Genomic DNA, 21,915 nt, shown 5'->3' on the forward strand with positions numbered 1-21,915 from the left:
GTGCAGCAGCTCACACCTGTAGTCCCAATGCTTTGGGAGGTCGAGGTACGAGGATGGCATGAGGCCAGAAGTTTGAGACCAGCTGGGTTAACACAGTGAGACAGCTGTCTCTAAAAAAAACAGATGAGTCAGGAGCAATGGCCTGTACTTGCAGCCTCAGCTGCTCAGGAGGCCGAGGTGGGAGGATTGCTTGAGCCCGGGAGTTCCAGGCTGCAGTGATCTGTTCATATGATAGTGCCATTGCACTCTGGTCCAGGTGACAGAGCAAGACCCTGTCTTTAAAAATAACAACAACTCTGATTTGTAGTACTGCCAGTTTTCATGGTGTGAATACATTGATGGGCCATCCTAGCTCCAGAGCTTCCCTTGGGATCGGCTGAGGCCTTTGTTGCCCCACAATTCCCTGATCCCAATGCTAGTTCCTTCGCTGCCCAACAAGCAGTGGTGATCCAGAGGGCGCTTTTCCACAATAAACTTCTTGCATGCAAGTGTCTGCCTTGGAGATGTCTCCCGGGCAACTTGACCCAAGACTGGTCCTTTTACTCACGGTCATGAGTTATAAAAAGAATTTGCTTCTTGATTCATTGTGATTTTTCTGCATAGTTTGGGTTCTTTTTTTTTTTTAGACAGAGTCTTGCTCTGTCTCTAGGCTGGAGTGCAGTGGTGCTATCTTGGCTCACTGCAACTTCTGCCCCCTGAGTTCAAGCAATTCTCCTGACTCAGACTCTCAGTAGCTTGTGGCATACATGCTACCATGCCCGGCTAATTTTTATGTATTTTAAAGTAAAGACGGGTTTCACCATTTGGCCAGGCTGGTCTCAAACTCCTGACCTTGTGATCTGCCCGCCTCGGCCTCCCAAAGTGCTGATACAGGTGTGAGCCACTGCGCCTAGCCAGTTTGCGTTCTTTTAAGTGATTATACCTATGCCAGAATCTACGATTTATAAGGCTTAACATAAAGAATGAATACAAGACAGGGTCCCTATGGTGGCCAGCCTCTAAGACGGCCCCAGATGATCCCTGCCTCCTGGTATTCATGGCCCTGTGGAGGCTCATGTAGGTACCAGATAGGATGCTTTGGAAATGACAGTGTTTGACTCCTGAGCCTAGGCCATAAAAGACCTATGGCTTTTGCCTTGCTCTTGCTCGAGTCACTCACTCTGGAGAAAGCCAGATGCCATGTCATGAGGGCTCTCAAGTGAGTCTGGGAAGCAGCTCCACACAGGAGTCTGCCTGGTGAGAAACTGAGTAGAACAGTTTGGCCACCACGAGAGCGAGTGAGCTACCTTGGGAGCACTGTCCGCGGCTCCAGCTCAGCACCGGGACAGCTGCGCACAGATGAGCTGCTCCCACCAATTTATGGCTTGCAGAAACTGCTAGACAGAAAGTGTATTGTGTTTTAAGATGCTAAATTTGGGGTGATTTGTTCTGCAGCCACTATACAACTAATACGGCACCTAATCTATAAGAGCTTTGTAACTTCACAGGGGAGAAAAGATGGATATGAATATATAAAACTATGTGAAATAAACCAAGATGTATAAATCATATACCAAGTGTTACAAGTTCTGAGAAGTGGGAGGAGGAAGGAAGGAGGCTGTACAGTTGATAAACAAGGACTCTTAGTTAGGAGGTCAATATTAGAAGAAAAGGAGGTTCGAAGAAAGGCAGGACCACGTCTTGGGTTTTCTTCTTCTTTTTTTTCCCTTGAGACAGGGTCTTGCTTTGTTACCAAGGCTGAAGTGCAGTGGTGTGATCTTGGCTCACTGCAGCCTCTGCTCCCAGGCTCAAGTGATCCTCCCACCTCAGCCTCCCTAGTAGCTGGGACTACAGGAGCAACCCACCATGCCTGACATTTTTCTTTTTTTGTATTTTTAGTAGAGATGGGGTTTCACCATGTTGGCCAAGCTGGTCTTGAACTCCTGACTTTGTAATCCACCCCCATGAGCCTCTCAAAGTGCTGGGATTACAGGCGTGAGCCACCACACCCAGCCATTTCCTTTTTGAAGAAACCAAACTCTTGAGGAGTTTATGCAAACATTCTTTGCAAAATGTGAAATACGTTTGAACATCAGAGTACATCTTTAGTGAGGCACAGTGGCACACACCTGTAGTCCCAGCTACTCAGGAGACTGAGGTGGGAGGATTGTTTGAGCACAGGAGATAGAGACCAGCCAGGGCAACACAGCAAGACCCCATCTCTCAAAGAAAAAAAAACCTAAAAATAAAAAATAGATGTATCTTTTAAATAACATATAAATCAAACTTTTAGCAAAGTAATTCAGCCTTGTAAAAGTGCAAAAAATTTTTACCAAAACACAAAAGCAGTTTACCAGTCTGTTACGTACCATCGTCTATGCTGAGTTGAGAAATGAAAGGATATTTATTTATCAGATTGGTTTAAATTAAAGAATAAAATAATTCTGTTCCTGTTGGGTTGGTTTCCACACTGGAGCAATGGCAAGACTCCTAAAATAAAGCTAACATAATACCTATTTAGTTGAGAGGAGAAAACAACCAAATAAAAGCTCCTCAACCAATCAGAGAAAATTAGTCCCTCTTTCCAGGCTTCACTGTTTTTCATTTTGCTTTGCTTTGTCTTTTAAGGAAATTTGAAGCCATAGTGGAAGTCATGATGCTGTGGAAATGCTGGCTGGGAAAGCATCCTGGTACCTTTTCCTGTTCCCTGATTCTCACTCAAGATACCGTAAGTTTCCGAAGGAATGGGGAAATTTGTGTAAATCAAATAGAAAATTAAAGCACATGAACAAGAAGCCTGAAAAAAGAGTACTACAGAGCAAATGAACAAATATATGAAACAGATGGCCAACTTCACCAGTAAAGAAATGCAACCTAAACCACAAGGACATTGAAATGTTAAAACTCTATGGGACTGAAAAAGACTAAAAAAGGTCGATAATGCTCAGCAGTTGGGGGTCTGGGAATCAAGCACACCATGGGCTGAGGTGGGAATGTTAACCCGTACAACCATTTCATTTCATTTAATATTTATTTATTTTTGAGACAGAATCTCCCTCTGGCTCCCAGGCTGGAGTGCAGTGGCGTGATCTTGGCTCACCGCAGCCTCCACTTCTTGGGTTCAAGCAGTTCTGCCTCAGCCTCCCAAGTAGCTGGGACTACAGGTGAGCACAACCACGTCTGACTAATTTTTGTATTTTTAGTAGAGACGGGATTTCACCATGTTGGCCAGGCTGGTCTCCCCCTCCTGACCCCAAGTGATCTGTCCGCCTCGGCCTCCCAAAGTGCTGGGATTACAGGCGTGAACCACCGCGCCTGGCCATGGTACAACCCGGCCATGGTGCAACCCGGCCATGGTGCAACCATTTTAGAGAGCAATTTGGCACCACCCAGCAAAACGCTAAACGTGTACCCTTTGATCCAGCAATTTCATTCCCAGGAATTTATCCTGAATGTAAGTGTATGTACAAGCTCCAGCAGATTCACTGCAGCTTTTTGGGATTAATGGAAAAATGAGAAATCTCAATGTACGCAATAGAGAGCTGGCTACATAAACAAATACATGAGAACAAACACGCGGTGCCTGCTCATTCTGTGCCAGCACTGTTCTAGGAGCTCTATGCATGCTGAGTCATGTAATCTCTCAAGATCCCTTAGACTTGGCTCCTGTCTTATGATAGTTCAGCCATACAAACAAATACCACTCAGCCATCAAAAACCTCCGGATAGGGCACAATGGCTCATGCCTGTAATCCCAGCCCTTTGGGAGGCCGAGGTGGGTGGATCACCTGAGGTCAGGAGTTCAAGACCAGTCTGGCCAACATGGTGAAACCCTGTCTCTGCTAAAAATACTAAAAATTAGCCAGGCGTGGTGGTAGGCACCTGTAATCCCAGCTTCTCAGGAGGCTGAGACATGAGAATCACTTTGACAAGGGAGGTTGAGGTAGCAGTGAGCTGAGATCAAGCCACTGCACTCTAGCCTGGGCAACAGTGTGAGACTCTGTCTCAAAAAAAAAAAAAAAAAAAAGCTCAGGAATAGGTCCAGATGTGCTGACACAAAGAATACTTATGGCCTGGAAGTGATACAAGGAAGTTTCAGGGCAAGCTATGGAGCACAATCTCATTTATGATTAAAAAAAAAACCTGTGCATGCATGTTTATATTTATACAGAAAACATATGTAAAGATAAACCAGAAAGAAACAATTAACAGGGAGATCCTCTGGAGAAAGCCAGGGAAGGAAGGAGAACCCTCCATTCTTTTACTTAATATCTTTTTGGTTTCATTTAAAAAAAAAATAAAGCCCAGAGTCAGCCAAACTGCAAAGACTGAGGTCACAGTTCCTAACCCTGCTTTCACTTTTGACACCAACCTTGTCTTTGGGGGATTCCCCAAACTACTCTCAGATTGGATAATTCACTAGGAGGGGCCACTGAATTTATTAAAAGCTATTATACTCATGGTTCTGATTTATTAAGAGAAAAGGTACAGATTTGAATTAGCCAAAGAAAGACACATGGGGCAGTCTGGGAGGCTTATCAAACATGAAACTTCCATTGTCCTCTTCTGCGGAGTTAAAACACCTTACCTTCCTGGCACTTATGTGTGAGGATACACCTCGAGTACTGTCAGCCAAAGAGGTGCAAGTAAATTTCAGAGTCCAGAGTTTTTATTGGAGCTTCATTCTGTAGGCATGATGAGTCAATCGATTGCCCACGTGGCTGATCTCATTCTGAAGGTCAACTGACACTACATGACCCAAAGTCTCACCCTAAATCACACTGCTGGGTCTTTCTGCCATGGCCAGCATGTACCCTAGAATCCAGCGTGGTCATCCTCTCCCCTAAACTGAGACACTCCTGTACGTTATGACTGGGGTTAGTCCCAGAAGCTGAGGGCAAAGGCCAGATTGCTCTCTGGGCAAGACCAAATGCTTTAGTACACATTGTTACAATGAAGATGTGGAATAGCTATATGGCTAATTGTTTTTCCACGTGCTGCTTGGTGCATGGGCTAGTTTCTAAGTTGTATGTGTATGTAAGATGATTGATCTGCCCTGAGACTGATCATGTGGACTTTTGTTCTGTTTTCTTAGATTCTGTATTTGTCTATTTGGTATTCATTAGTCACAAAGCCAAATTAATGGCCAAAATTATTTCTATTTCCTCTGCAATCTAGCTTTCACAGAAGGACAAAAATCATGTTACAAACCCTCTAACCAATCATTTGAGTCCATACTCCCAAACACTTCCTTATCTAACTGTTACACACCAGCCAATCTTTCCTCTGCCCAAAATTACCCAGGGCCAGGTACCAGACAGCTACAGACCACCTCTCTAGCCCAGAGCCTCGTACTTCCCAGGCCAGAGCTGGCTCACCTGCCTGGCCCTATCACCAGCAAAAGAGAAGTAGGATAGCAGGGTGGATTTAGAGCCATGATGATTCGTTTCCTGAAGCTGAGCACACCCGCTCTCTATGGAACAAAATGAGATTTTGTTGGCAAGGAAAGCGGGGTGTGGTGGGTTTGTGAGATGGCCGTGGTTAAACAATCAGAGTGTCTGTGGTGTCTGGAGGCATTAGCAGGTGAAAGGTGGGACGCTGGCCCAACGGCTGGCTCATCATTACATTTCAAAGGGTGCATAATAAGGAAGTACATCTTCCATCTGCTATGTTGTCAATTGGATAAAGTCCTCAGTCAAACCAGATATCACACTTGGCTTTGTAGGAGTTCAGCCACAGCATAGGCTCCTTCCTTGGAAATAAAACCTGGCCAAGTCTCTACCCTACAAGTACAATTCTTCATTAAATCTATTTTCAAGGCCGGGCGCGGTGGCTCACGCCTGTAATCCCAGCACTTTGGGAGGCCGAGGCGGGTGGATCACGAGGTCAAGAGATCGAGACCATCCTGGTCAACATGGTGAAACCCCGTCTCTACTAATACAAAAAATTAGCTGGGCATGGTGGTGCGTGCCTGTAATCCCAGCTACTCAGGAGGCTGAGGCAGGAGAATTGCCTGAACCCAGGAGGCGGAGGTTGCGGTGAGCCGAGATCGCGCCATTGCACTCCAGCCTGGGTATCAAGAGCGAAACTCCGTCTCAAAAAAAAAAAAAAAATCTATTTTCAAGTTTAAAGGAACGATGTCCCAAGGTCCCTGGAATTCACCCCAAAATGACACAAATACAATAAGCCAAATGGCTGAAATCACTTACATACAACATTTGACCAAAGCAAATAAGCTTGCTCTCAAGCTGTGATCAGAAGAGCAGCAAACTGGAGACTTTGTTTGAAGCAAAAAGAACACTGAATTCTAAAGACAAGGATCCTCAGTGGGAGAAGAGAGATATTAGTAAACAGGGCTAGTTAATCCACTCAGACAAGAGTCTCCAAAGTTCAAGGGGTGGTCTCTTGTCTGCACCTTCATGGGATTTCAAAGGATTGCAGTGAGAGGCCATGAACCACACACATAACTCTCTGCAGCCCCTGTCCCTTTTAAATCATTGATATCAGCAGCAAGGACTGCTCTATTTTACAAAAGGACTGAAGTTTCTCGAAGAAGAGTAGTTGCCCTAAATAGAGACCGAGCAGATTTGGCAGGCCTCTTGAGAGCAAAAATTGAGGAATCTTATCACCAAAATGGGAAGATGAAAGGCAGAGAGAGATGACTGAAACTCTCATATTTTTTATTCCCTGGAACAAAGTAAAGAATAGGTGTGGAGAAGTCAGAGGGCCTGGTTCTCCTAGGACTGATCTCTAGCTGGGAAGCGCTGTAGACCGCCTGGGTTGATAAAATGTTGTCATCCTGGCCAGGTGAGGTGGCTCATGCCTGAAATCCCAGCACTTTGGGAGGCCGAGGCGGGTGGAGCATGAGGTCAGGAGATTGAGACCATCTTGGCTAACATGATGAAAACCCATCTCTACTAAAAATACAAAAAATTAGCCAGGCGTGGTGGCAGGCGCCTGTAGTCCCAGCTACTCAGGAGACTGAGGCAGGAGAATCACTTGAATTCGGGAGGTGGAGGTTGCAGTGAGCCAAGATCGCACCACTGCACTCCAGCCTGGCGACAGAGCAGGACTCTGTCTCAAAAACAAAAGTTGTCCTCCTGCAAAAGTAACGCAATCCAGTAACTAAAGCGTTCGTGAATGGACCCTGCAGGCTTCTGTTAGCTCTTGGAATCTAGTTTCAAAAAACAAACAAACAAAAAACCCAACGAGGCATGTTGAAGAGGGCTGTGTCAAAGCCTCTCCTTCCCCTTCACACCCGCTCCTTCCACACCCGCTCTGCTGATGGCGTTCACTCCAACCTCACTGAGAAAACAGAAGCTACCCATCTATACCCGGTCTCCCCGTCTATTTACTGGAAGCATTCCTGCTTCTACCAAAGGCCAGTCCCTCCACCTATGCTCCAGTTCTCATCCCCTGTAGCTTCTTTTTTTTTTCTTCTTCTTCTTCTTTTTCTTGACTGTTATGAACGGACCCTGTAGCTTCTTAAGGACTGGGTGTCTTTCGTCACCCCTCTCCCTTTTGCTTCATCAGCCTGCAGCTCCCCTCCTCTCAGGAAGACGCCCCTCATCATCCACACATGCTCTGGCACCCTCCATTGCTAGCAAATCTACAGCCAACCAACCAACCAACCAACAAAACCTCTTTGCTTCCCATCTCCCCAATTTCCATTTCTCTTGTCCCCTTTATGGCAAAACTTCTCAAAAAAGTAATCCAACTTGCTTTCAAATTAAACAGAACTTGTCAAGCAGCACATATTTTTTTTCTTTTCCTTTTTTTTTTAGATAGAGTTTCGCTCTTGTTGCCCAGGCTGGAGTGCAATGGTGTGGTCATCACACTCAGCTAACTTTTTATTTTTTGGTACAGACAGAGTCTTGCTATGTTGCCCAGGCTGGTTTTGAACTCCTGACCACAAGTAATGCTCCCACCTTGGCCTCCCAAAGTGGTGAGATTTTAAAAAATCTTATTTTATTTTTGAGACGGAGTCTCACTCTGTCACCCAGGCTGGAGTGCAGTGGTGTGATCTCTGCTCACTGCAACCTCTGCCTGCCGGGTTCAAGCGATTCTCCTGCCTCATCCTCCTGAGTAGCTGGGATTACAGGCACTCGACATCATGCCTGCCTAATTTTTGTAATTTTAGTAGAGGCAGGGTTTCTCCATGTTGGTCAGGCTGGTCTCAAACTCCTGACCTCAGGTGATCCACCTGCCTCCGCCTCCCAAAGTGCTGGGATTACAGGTGTGAGCCACCATGCCCAGCTGCTTTATAGTAAGTCTGGAAGTCAGGTAGTGTCATCTACATTCAAAACAGATTCTTGATTCCCACCTCTGCACACACGCCCACACCTATTTGACCCCCAAGTCTTTCCCATCGCAGTCACTGGCACCATCATCCATCCACATGCTCAGGCTAAAAACCTGCAAGTCATTCTTGATTCTTTCCTTCCCAACTTGCTTCCAGCCCATCAATACCTCTCAGTTCTTCCTTCAGCAAACAGGTTTCATCTTTCTGTTTCTACTAAGTTCAAGAGCGAACCTCATTGGTACTATATAACTGTTGTACCTCTTGTCCTCCTCTACAATGGAGCAGGCGTGAGTGACCACACCCACCCAAGTGGGGTTTCTATGACAACTTGAAATCAGATGAGGATGATGCTTCAGTGCAAATCTCTTATGAGAAAAGTAAAGCCCTGCACTGTCTAATTCAGTAGCCTCGAGCCATATGAAATCATTGAGCACTGGAAACGTGGCTAGTTTGAATTGAGATGTGTTATAATGTATACTTTAGGTTTTAAGAACTTTGTATGAAAGTAAGTATTCTGGCTGGGCATGGTGGTTCACACCTGTAATCCCAACACTTTGGGAGGCCGAGGCGGGTGGACATGAGGTCAGGAGTTTGAAACCAGCCTGGCCAACATGGCGAAACCCAGTCTTTACTAAAAATACAAAAATAAGCTGGGCATGGTGGCACATGCCTGTAACCCCAGCTACTCAGGCGGCTGAGGCAGGAGAATTACTTGAACCCAGGAGTTACAGCCTGCAGTGAGCTGAGATCCCGCCACTGTACTCCAGCCTGGGCAACAGAGACTCTCAAAAAAAAAAAAAAAAGTAAGTATTCTAAAGTATCTTATTAATAATTTTAAGTCATTACATGTTAAAATGACAAAATTTTGGACATACTGAATTAAATAAATCATTAATATGAATTTTGATTCTTTTTTAAAATGTGGTTGTCCTGGGCATGGTGGCTCGTGCCTGTAATCCCGGCACTTTGGGAGACTGAGGCAGGACTGCTTGAGTCCAGGAGTTTGTGACCAGCTTGGGGAACATGGCAAGACTGTCTCTACAAAAAATTAAAAATTAGCCGGGTGTGGTGGCATATGCCTGTGGTCCCAGCTACTCGGGAGGCTGAGGAAGGAGGGTTGCTTGAGCCAGGCGTTTGAGGCTGCAGTGAGCCATGTTCACACCACTGCACCCCAGCCCCAGTGACAGAGTGAGACCCTGTCTCAAAATGAACAAACAAAAAAACCAAAGCCAAAAATGTGGTGGCTGGGAACATTTCAGTGACATGTATGTGCCCCATAATGGGTCTGTCGGCCCACGCCGCCCTGGGCAGTAATGCCTGTCGGCTGTAGTTCTCTGGCCCCTGACCTCCCTGCTTCCTGCTCCCTGGGCCTCTCCTCCCTCTTCCCTCTGTACTTCAGCCAGTACCTCAGCTTCATCCTCACAGGGGGCTCTCACGACTGGAAAGACTTGGCAAGATGGCAGAGGGGTCCGGATGCCCGGTCGTTTTTCAAATACAGCTCTTCTGTGCAAAACCCGCTAATGGCGATCGATTTCAGTTAGCATGAAATCCCAGTTCTTTACCATACATGCAAGGTCCTGCATGGTCCCCCTCTCTCATGATGCTTTAGCCACCCCAGGCTCTTTCCTGTCTCACAGCCTCCATATTTGCTGGTCATCCTGCCTGGGAGGCTCCCACCACACCTGCTTGGATGGCCGGATGATTTCCACTTAAGTCTTGGCTTAAATGAATTATCATTAACTTAAATAAGTTATCAAATATGATGTAATAATTCTACATGTATTTTTACATTTCCTTCAAATCTCTTTTTTTTCTTTGAGAGGGAGTTTTGCTTTTGCTCTTGTTACCCAGGCTGGAGTGGAGTGGCACGATGTCGGCTCACTGCAACCTCTGCCTCTCGAGTTCAAGCGATTCTCCTGCCTCAGCCTCCAGAGTAGCTGGAATTACAAGCGCTCGCCACCATGCCCAGCTAATTTTTTGTATTTTTAGTAGAGACAGGGTTTTACCATGTTGGCCAGGATGACCTTGAACTCCTGACCTCAGGTGATCCACCTGCCTTGGCCTCCCAAAGTGCTGGAATTACAGGCATGAGCCACCGCACCCAAGCATCTTCAAATCTTTAGTTCAGTTCTTTAAGAGAAAATTACGTAACAACATGTATAGGATGATCTAATTAATATGTAGATATGTATTAACATGTGTACATATTTGTAAATATATTGATAACTATTTAGAAGGATACATACCAGTTAACTGAGGTTACACTCTACTGTTCTGCAAGGTACTTTTTCACAAAGCAGTGTAAGAAATCTCTCTACGCCAGCTCATATAAGATGGACTTTATTCTTTTAATGGCCAACAGTATTCTTTTGTGTGGATGTATTATAGTTCATGCCACCATTTTCCTGTATTGATGGACATTTAAATAGTTCCCAATTGTTTTTGCTACTACAATTGAGTCTTACTATAACTGACATGGATTTCAATTCTTTGGATCATAGAAAATAATTTACCTTCTCTTCTACGGGAGGCCAGTTCCTTATTATAGTTTCTGAAATAATATACCCTGTTCAATTGTGAAACGTGGTCATTCTGAACATTAACAAATTTTTTTGTATGCACTTTCTATATTGATATAATTTCTAGACAACATCTTTAAAATTTTAACCCATATGCACTCTATGAAGACTCGATATTCTCATTTCTTTAGGATGAGTACTCCTTTATGATTCTTCTGGTACTAATGCTTTGGAGAAGAGAGAGCAAGTTTAAAAAAAAAAGAACTGGCCGGGCGCAGTGGCTCACGCCTGTAATCCCAGCACTTTGGGAGGCCGAGGTGGGTGGATCATGAGGTCAAGAGATCGAGACCATCCTGGTCAACATGGTGAAACCCCGTCTCTACTAAAAATACAAAAAATCAGCTGGGCATAGTGGCGCGTGCCTGTAATCCCAGCTACTCAGGAGGCCGAGGCAGGAGAATTGCCTGAACCCAGGAGGCGGAGGTTGCGGTGAGCGGAGATCGCGCCATTGCACTCCAGCCTGGGTAACAAGAGTGAAACTCCCTCTCAAAAAAAAAAAAAAAAAAAAAAGAACTACAAGGATCTGTTTGTTGTACTACGCGGGATTGAATGAGAAAATCATGAATTGCTGAAAAATTTCAAGCCTATTTGATCAAGACTGATGGGATCTTCATTGTACTCAGCCAACCTTGTTTAATTCATTAAAACAAATATGAATCATTCAATGCAAAGAATGCTATACTGTACTGGTTTAATTTTTTTTTTTTATTTTTAACAGAGGAAATAATTAGCTCTGTGATTTTGGTTAAGTAATTTATCTGTATCTGTACAAGTAAATGAATAATAGCGGCCGGGCGTAGTGGCTCACGCTTGTAATCTTAGCACTTTGGGAGGCCGAGGTGGGTGGATCACTGAGGTCAGGAGTTCAAAACCAGCCTGGCCATCATGGTGAAACCCCATCTTTAAAAAAAAAAAGAAAGAAAAAAGAAAATGAATTATGGCAGAGAAAGCCGGAGAAGTACGCTGTAGCCAGATCGCCAGCTGTTAAGCTGAGATGTTTGGACTTCCTTACTTTTTTCTTTTTTTCTTGGTTGTCCAAGACCCCCTAAAGCCCTTCAGTAACACTGCGTTCAACAGAACTTTGTGGCTACTCTGAAAGTATAATCACAATTTTCTATGAGAAAATTAATTCCAACTTACAAATAACTAATTAATAAATTAATTTTTGGCAGCTTGTTGTTTCATTCCTGGCCATTGTGGTTGGCATTATTCAATCTAGCTGTGTGACTTCAGCCAAGCCACTTAATCTTCCTGCCTCTCAGTAACTTCTTTCATAATAGGTGAGTTAAGCAAGATACTCTCAAATGACATTTTCAGTCTGAAAATTCAGTGATTTACATGAAATCCTGATGTGTTATTAGCAAGACGTCAACACTTACCACTCAATCCCCAAATTTCCTTTCAGAATATTCTTTAGCAACGTTAAAAGATGAACATTTCTTCCTCAGGGTAGGTAAAGAAACAGAAAAACATGCTCCGTAATTTCCTGGTGTGTTGTACATAAAGATTGGGCCTGTTAATGGTGTTTCCTTTCAGGTGATGTTAAAAGGAACTATACAGAAATTGGCATTTATTGAGCGGCTTATATCTGGAATTTTCCTCAGTCCTTTCATACGTGGCCATTTCATCCACACGTTAGCGTTATCTTCATTAAACATAGGAAGAATGTAAGGCCAGAAGAGTTAACTTGCACAAGATGCCATCTGAGTGGTGGAAGTAGAGTCTCATTCCAGATCTGATCAAAAGCTCTTTCCACTCTATAAAGCTGTGTTCATAACAGAACAGGAGCTATAAACTCCAAACAAGGTATAATGGAAACAAGTACAGAAAATGCGTATGTGTACCTGCTAGGGGAGAAAGCTAAGCTGTTATGACAGGAACATGGTAGCTCAAATACAGTAGCTTAAGGAACACTCAAATTCATGTTCCTTTTTCTTTCATGTCCCAGCCCCAAGGTAAGCAGCCAAGTTACTGGGTAGCACTGCTCCCCACAGTCATTCAGAGAGCCAGGTTGCTGCCTTGCTGCGCCACTGTGCCCTGGGCGCTGTCCTCGTATGCGTTATTAATGACGAGTGCTCTGGAAGAGTGCGTGAGGGCAGCACGCATCCAGATGTGTAAGGCCTATCTCTGGAATCAGCCTGCATCACTCTGTTCATATTCCATGGATGAGAACTTCATCTGGCTTCAAGGAAGCTGGGAAACAGCCTACAGCGGGACAGCCACTCACCCCGCTGTACTCTACTCAGATTAGGAATGCGTTCTGGTAGACAACTAGCACCCCCTCAGACCTCCTCTAATGTCCTCTCCTCAGCATCAAATCAACATAGACAGGATCAAGAAGTCTGCAAATCACCCCTTCAAACAGATAGGAGTTTATTAAGATCCTGAACACAGAGTACTAGGGAAATATGTTATCATGTAATTAAATGAAGCTGTGACCTATTCCTTGTACCCTATGGCAACCAAAATGGGTTATCTCACCAGAAAAAAAAAGGCAATTTATAAGACCAGAAGAAGAACAGTCGAAGAATAGGACATCTCACTATTTGTCCGTCTTTCCCACGTTCTGTGGAAACAGAACGCACTGATTTACTGACGGGCTCCGTGGAGCTTCAAAGGCAGGCCACATACACAGGCACCTTATGAAGGCTGCTTCCTACTTAGTTACTTGCCAAAGTGTGAAAGTAACTCTATAATCCACAGTAAGAAACCAGATACAGAAATGTTCTCCTGGAATGGCATCAAATAAGCCATTCTCTGATCCAAGCAGCATACATTTAGAATTAAAGGGAGATGGATTGGAAAATCCCAACTGATGGCTGAGTTCCTTTCCTTTTGATTTTTTAGGAGAGACAGGGTATTGCTATGTTGCCCAGGTTGGTCTTGAACTACCGGGCCCACCTCGGCCTCCCAAAGTGCTGGGATTACAGGTGTGAGATACTGTGCCAGTTCATCTCAGGTTTCATTAAGAAGTCTGTTGGTCATTCTAGAGCTGGTGGAAGTCTGTGATGTTGAATAGGCAAACCGTTATCTCCTATTCTCATGTTTTTTTAGAAATTATTTGTGCTCATCTTTTCACTGTGACCTTACAGAGGAAACAATAAACTCACTTGATTGAGCAGACAGAAGTATCCTCAATCAGGCACATCCATTTAGAGAGAGATCCTGGAAGTAATTTCCTTAAGAACACCTATGTTGCTCTCTTCTAATTTTACAAAGCAACATTCTATAGTTTTGTCTTGAGTGGACACAAGAAGCAAGCACCCCAATTAAAAGAATTGCTAACATTTATTGAGCAGTTACTAGGTATTAAGCAGCTCTAGCATTTTCCATGTATATAACCCTCACAAAACTCCATGAGGGTGGTCCTATTATCCCCATTTTAATGGGTGAGAAAACAGATTCTGAGTAGTTAAATAGCTTGCATAACTAAGGTCATACAACTAGGAAGTGGTACAGTCAGGTACAGATCCTGGCCGTCTGATTCCTGAGGATGGATGAGCCTTAACCATCATCTGTTACCCACACATCAGGGTATGAAGAAGAACTTGCCATTCTAATTTGTAAATTAGGCTCTTAGACGTTTGGAAAGTGTTATAATACAGCATTTCTGAGCTGAAGAAAGTCAGTTCCTAGACCTGCAGAGCCAAGGAGCAGATTAGATGTGTGGTTTGAGGTCTGGGAAGTGCTTGCTGCCTGGGTGGCCACGTGCATCCCTTCTTTTTTATATTTCCTCATTACAACACGAGGCTTTTCGCTGAGGTACTAACTTATAAGTGGTTTGGGATAGTCAGAGACCATGAAAGTGATTCAAGAACTGTCAGTTCTTATAAGGGGCCCCAAACCAGTTAGGAGACAAAAAAGTCACTCAAAAATCAAACCTAGCTCTTTTATTTTATCACCATAGTGTATTTTTACAAGCTTAAAATAAGTTGAAATGAATTTTCCCAGCTAAAATAGTTCGCCACTACAAACAATCAACATTTCTCAAGTCTCTGGTAAAATAAAAAGAGCATCAGGTGAATTTAAGTAGACTAATCAGAACGATGTAAGAGGCAGGAGGAGATACCGTCTCTTGACTCATGAATGGAGACGGGGTTGTTACAAAGGAGCTTTGAGAATATGATATACAGACAATTAAGAGACAAACATCAAACTGGAATTCTAATATAGGATTATTGATGAATCATGAGTAAGAGGACTTATTCCATCAATGAAGCTGGCAGGTTATGTGAACAGAGGCTTCTTCACTCATAACTTAGTGATGAAAACTATTTGTGCTTCCTTGGGAGATCTGGTTCTGCTCTGAGCTATGCCCAAAATGCAAGTTATGAAGGTAATAAGACACAACAAACTAAATGCTCCATGAACTTTCTTCAAGCTTGGGGCACAAGTCCTCTTAAGTCTCTCTGTTTTTGGAGACAGGATCTCACTGTGTTGCCCAGGCTGGAGTGCAGTGGCATGATCATGGCTCACAGTAGCCTCTAGCTCCCGGGCTCAAGCAATCAATCAATTCTCCCACCTCAGCCTCCTGAGTAGCTGGTACTACAAATGTGTGCCATGACGCCCAGCTAATTTTTGTATTTTTTTTTGGTAGAGATGGTGTTTCATCACATTGCCCAGGCTGGTCTCAAACTCCTGTGCTCCTGTGCTCAAGCAATCCTCCCACCTCGGCCTCCCAAAGTGCTGGGATTACAGGTGTGAGCCACCACGCCTGGCCTCAAATCTCTTTTAATTATAAATTTGATTAAGATGGAGCTATGGATACATACAAAAATATTTACATAACATTCTAAAATATATTAACTGTTATCAATATTAAGGAGGGAAAACACTTAGATCTATGCATGTATGTGATTATATGTAACAGTTCTTAGAATTCTCAACTTTCGGAGAAAATGAAATTGTGTGTATGTACATACAATGTTGCAGAACTTCTAACCAAATTAAACATTTTTAACATTTAATTTCAGTCCCTAATGAATGCAGTTACCTCAAAACTAACTTCTTTCTCTTATTAACGGTTCTGTTGTGTAATGTGTAATTATCACATTAGGAGCTAGAAAAAGTAACTAATGTCTTTTTACTGAGATTTCAAACTTCTTTAAGAAGTCTATGCAACTTACTTTGGAGAAGACTCAAAAGCAAGATATTTGATTCTTTCTTATACTGCTAAAATCCCTAACAATCCACTAATCTATACATACTTCAATACAGAAATAGATATAACGAGGACTTTTCACAGCAAACTTGGTCAGCTATACCTGTAGCCTAGTTTCATTTGTTTTACTTAGTTCTTTTTAAAACTCCTTCATTAGTTTCATTATTTCTCTGCTATAATTTACTCATTTTTATGTTAGCAAAAGAAGATCACTATTTGATACTAAAAAAAAAAAAAAAAAAAACCTCACTGGAGAGTTCCTGAATTATATTCACGACTCAACCTCGTCCTCTTTAAATATCCTTTCCTAAGAATAGCCAAATCGCCTTTAAAAATCACCCCTTTTCTTGCCTCTTGTGCTACATTTGGTAACTTTCCATTTTAAGTTTATGTGTGTTTTAATACTTCTGCATCTTTAAAGTGCCAAAGTGATACAGTATTGTCAAAGGCTGTCTGGGTATGAATCTGCATTCCATGGAGATGGTCCTGTGATCACAGAAGAGCACAAAAGGGCAGAGGCCGGGGACAAGGAAGGGAGATCTCACAGTAAGGGAAACATGGGAGAGAAAGGGAGGCCCGGGGCTGAGAGAGCTTTAAGCCCATCATCACAAGAGAAGGCTAAGTGGCAAAGGGTCTCCAAACGACGAATCCGTTCTCGTCTTTCTTTTGGAATTTTCTGCTATGATGTTAAGAAGTGCTTAGCTTACACATACTACAATTTCAGCTGCTGTAACATATCTGAAGGGTAAGAATAAAAGAATTTTTAAAATTTTCAAAGTCTGATCTTAGTGTGTCAAAATCAGTGTATGAACTTTTATACACATTGCTGAATTGAAGCAAAACATAACCCAAAAGATATCAATGGGTCAGTTCTCACAATTTAATAATTTCAAAGGAGAGATTAAAAGTGAACCTCTTTTCAGTATGGTCAGAACAACAACAACAAACAAAATTCCTTAATTTTTGAATTTTCTTCTTTGTGGTCAGAGTCACCTATCTCATATCCCTTGTAATATCATTGCTACCATCTTTCAATAAATGTTGATCTATAAATTAATTAATTTTTTGGAGACAAATCCCTGGTATACTATTCTTCTGATTCCCATGAAAGACTCACTTTTAAGATACAATTGCAGCTGCCCCACACTGCCAGTTACTGTGTCATACACATGCCTTAAAATTCTGTAATCAGCAACCACCAGGTGCCGTATCGCATTCAGCACACCACAGTCAGTCAATACAGACATCCCCAAACACACCAAGGCTGGTTTTGTCAAATGTTTTATTGAGTGTAGACATCTGGAGTACTGTAAAACATGCATTATCTGTAGATTCAAAAAGGAGCAAGCCACATTGTCCTCACTGTCAAATGTGTCAGGCTTGGCATACATGATGGAGATTAATGAAGTATCATGAGAGTAATATGGTTCCTGAAAAGCTTCTACAATTTGGAGTAGGGTCTTAATCACGTGAAAAGCAAAGCTGTTCACATTTAGTGAACTTGCATTTCACTGGAGGTACACAGTGTTTTAATGTTAAAACAAATAAAAATTGTTTGTCGAAGATTCCCATCTCCCCGACTTTATTTGTCCCATCGGTTTTCAGAAATTTTAATTTAAAAAAAAGCATATGCCTTTTGGAAATTGTATGTTTATCTGAGCAATAACTACATTTTATTTCTTCTTCGGTTGTTGAGGTGTGTTAAATTTGAAGAAGATAACATCTCCATCTTCAACAATATAATTTCTGCCTTGTTGTCTGTACTTTCCAGCAGCCTGCAAACAGAAAATATACAGGAAATGGGTTATTATTTTACAACTAAATACACAGGGTAAATGGTGGCAGCAGATATAAAAAGTGTTACACTACTTGGGTCATATAAAAAAAGAAAAAATGAAATATAGGAAAGCATCCAAGTTCAAAACTAGACTTGGAGAGAAGCAAAGTATCTTGATTTGGGCAGAACTAGATTTTCCATATATACATAATCATAATGTATTCTCCACTAAATTGTTGGTCCATAAATGTAATTATACCAGTATCATTAAGTTTCATGACATGCTGTTTATGGTACATTTCTGATGTGTCTGCAAACATCTAGCAAGTCACTGCAACAAAACAGATCAAACCAGGCAGAAAGAAAAAGACTATATAACTGGTTAAAAGCTGCTTTATTTGCTTAAATAAATCCTTTGGTGACACTGGGCCAAAAATATAGTTGGTATAAGGAAAATTGTGATCAATTGTGTACAGATTCTGAACTATTTCCTGGTAGCTTCTAAAATTTAGTCTTGACAATGTCTATACAAAGAAGTATGTACTAGAAGTCATCATAAAGTTTACTAACCAATGGCCCGAGTTACAAGGAGACTCTAACAGGTTGCAGTTGCAAAGACAGATATTTCTTCCACTTGTAAATTAGTTGGCAAAGCAACTGATTCCACCTGCTGGTATGCAGATCCAGACATGCAATCTGCTGGTAATTTTAATACAAACAAGCAGCAGTTCCAGAAAACCAAGTTTAGTCCATGGCATGAACTTCACTTCACCCTAAGTACAGCAGGCTCTGCAGCACCCACACTTGACATTGCACACAGTGACATGGTCCCACATGACCCCACCATCCACTCCTCAACAATAAGGACCTGAGGATCTTTTGGGAGAAATTCTCAAAAGTATTTCCCTTCTGTTAGAATTTATTGAGAAGAAACATTTGCCCAACAGGATTAGTACTTCTCTTTGAAGATATTGATAAGAATGTTCAAAGCCACGTGAAATTATACTAATCTGTAACAAAAACACTAATAAAGATCATACATCTGAAGGTAAAATCAACAAACCAGATTGCAGAGCCCTGGTAAGCATATTTTCAATTATCTACACCATATAAAACCGTCCTGATTTTAACAGAATATAAATATATGAAGAATAGATAAAGCTTATTTTTTAAAAGCCAATGTACCCTACATGCTAAAAGGCGTACATACATGTATATATATACACACACATATATAAATACACATATTCACATGACTTTTATAAAGACATGCAGTGTATTGAAGGCCATAAGCTACTTATTTCTAGAATCTATAGCCAACTGTTATAAAACTATATAGACAAACTAAATCAAGTACATATTGACATGATATATTAATGTAAGTTTATATACTTTGTTACCACTCAAGTTTACTATTAATTAAAAGTGACAGTGTTCCTTTAAATTCTCTAGAGACCATTTAATCCATTTCCACTGCTATCAGAAACACTGGTTGAAAAAAAAAATCAATACCCATTTGTGAATCTTGAGTATGTATTAAACAAGACACGTCTAACCAGTTCATTTGCACTTGAAAGCAGCCATCTGTAGAAGCCAGCTTTGCCTAAGCAGATATGATTGCTAATAATGTGATATCCCTGTAGACTACAAAGCCCACACAGAGCTATTCAGTATATAGTTCATAGCACTGGCATTAAATTAGTTATGCTGCACCGGTGTTAGAAATACACATACATACATACATGCATACATACACATACACACAATCTTGCTCTCAAACCTAAAGCCTACTTGATAATCTGCAAGTAAACATTTGTTGCATAAAGGAACATAGAGCAATTCATAAATGCTTCATTTTACTTGGACTTCAAATTTTGAAATATTAGTTTTGGAGGTTAAAACAACATAAAACATTTAATGGCATCCTAGGTGAAAATGTCAGAGTCAACCTTTTCCAATTTATAGTATAAAAGCTGCCAGTTAGTGGTAGATAGTCTTACAAGCAGGAAATATTATTTTATTGGCTATTATAAAGATTCTTTCAATTGTTAAAGGAAATATTTACAATTCATCTATCAAGTTTATTACAACATAGATCTACTAAGGATTGGTAAACAAGTTTATCATTTTAAGAATATAAAAAAGAAGCACCTGATCTCTGAATTCTAGTAATAGAAAATATCCTCATTTTTATATTCCTTATAAAAAATAGATATGCCAACATGATGTAGCACGTTGACAAATAGTCTGAGATTTCTGTTCAAGCCTAATTAGTATTCCTGACAAAGTTCAATCTCAGTATTTCCATACCTACCTATATCTATACAGATGTCACCACTGAAAAATTAACAAGTGTGTTTATATGTAAACTGCTACTCCTTCCACTCTTTTAAAAAAACAAAACGGCTGTCATTCAACATTGCACCAATTGCAACAAAATTTCCCCCCCCCTTCCTGGTGTTCCAAGAGTTCTGTTAAAGTTCTGATGTTCAGTATGACCTTTCCAATGATACCAATGAAAATAAACTAAATCTGAAATAAACTTTTTTGTATTTATTTTAACTTATGAAATAGCAAACATAAGAATCTTCTTTAAATTCTATAACATTTACTATGGTAGTCTTCAAATATTAAATTAAAGAACCTTCCTACAATGTCAGTTTAGTCAGCTAATCTATCTATATTAGAGATCACTAGATTTCTTTAACATCTAATAAATCAAACAAAATTAATTTTCCAACAGAATTTACATTAAAAAAAATCATCTACTACTCATGTATAAAACTGCCTCACTATTAGTGTCTGCAAACCAAATTATCCTTATTAGCTAAAAGAAAGCACAATTTTGGACCTGCCCTCTAGTGTTGAGAAAGCAAATCAAATCCCCAAGTATCTTTAAGCAACAAACAAGTAAAACCATGAAGTTTTAGAAAGAACAGTTTTTATTTAACTAAGTTTCTATCTCTATTCCTGAAGTAATCATAAGCATATATATTATACTTCAGATATTCAAATGTAGGAAGTATAATTTTTCATTGGCCATCAGTGAACAAAATCTTTGAAATTATTTACAATTACTTAAAACTAATTTATTTTTAATTTTCAATTATAGAAAAAATGTCCACAAAACTCACAATTCACAGATTTTAAAAATTATCTGAAAGTATGCTAACGTCTAAAGCTCTTAAGTCAGTTCACAGTAACACTAAATGCTGATCATCTTATTACTTTATTTTAGACTACACACAGTTTAAAAGATAATTATCATCCATTTTTATCATGAATATCTTCACATCAGTGGAAACATTGTGAAATACAAAAATAAAAATAATTCTTTACCTTGACTGCATTTTCAGAACCTTCTTCTTTAAAATCTTCATATTTCATTACTTCAGCCATAATGAATCCCTTTTCAAAATCTGTGTGGATCTTTCCTGCAGCCTGAGGAGCCTTAGTCCCTTTCTTTGAAAAGAAAGACCAGAGAAAACTAATTGCATTTAAGATGATTGATTGTAAGCATAGAGTTTCTTTTCTCTGATCCGCAGTTGGGCTCAACTAAAACTTAGTTTAATATCTGTTAAGATGCCAGGTATACAATTAGGACATTGTCAGCACTGGGTAGTATCTGTGCAGCAGATTTAGCACAGATAGATCAGTAGATATTAAAGAAACGTAGCTTTGTTTTTCCTAACAGTCATCCACAGTTTTATTGATTTAGAAGCAGTTGTCTGGTTTTGGTGTAGGTTTCATTTCGATTTTCTATTCTTCACAGTGGAAAAAAAATAGATTTTTAAGTAACTTTCAAGCTGAATTATCAAAGGTTTTAAAAAGATAAAAAGCCCTCAAAATTTCAGCTCATCCAAAGAACATATAAAAATCAATATACAAAGGGACATTTTAAAGACATTTCCAACAAATCATGTTGGAAATCTACGTTCAGCAAATAACTGTGAAACTCTCAAAAAATTTTGATAATAAAAATTTTGAACATTTTGTATAATAGTCCCTGCCTCTAACCATCATGAAGGAAATTCAAGTTGATATAGGAAAAGAAAGGTCTTATAATTACCCCATATGTTATATTTCAAGGATATATATTCCACACACACATAACCAT

General features: G+C 40.9%; 1 protein-coding gene across 2 annotated transcripts in view; it reads right to left on the minus strand.

The window, feature by feature from the left end:
- Positions 1–17,286: 17,286 nt before the first annotated feature.
- The window catches only part of OLA1 (Obg like ATPase 1), a 175,471-nt gene continuing 170,842 nt past the window's right edge, over positions 17,287–21,915 (minus strand). For both annotated transcript variants that reach the window (XM_012462357.3, XM_012462356.3), the window contains exons 10-11: positions 21,138–21,260; positions 17,287–17,796 (exon numbers count right to left, since the gene is read on the minus strand). In XM_012462357.3, coding sequence (XP_012317780.3) covers positions 17,695–17,796; positions 21,138–21,260 — 225 coding nt within the window. In that variant the 3' untranslated portion in view covers positions 17,287–17,694. The remainder of the gene's footprint in view (positions 17,797–21,137; positions 21,261–21,915) is intronic.

This window comes from Aotus nancymaae, unplaced genomic scaffold (genome assembly GCF_030222135.1).
Source record: "Aotus nancymaae isolate 86718 unplaced genomic scaffold, 86718_ANA_hifiasm-v0.15.2.pri h1tg000008l, whole genome shotgun sequence".
Classification (NCBI taxonomy): domain Eukaryota; kingdom Metazoa; phylum Chordata; class Mammalia; order Primates; family Aotidae; genus Aotus; species Aotus nancymaae.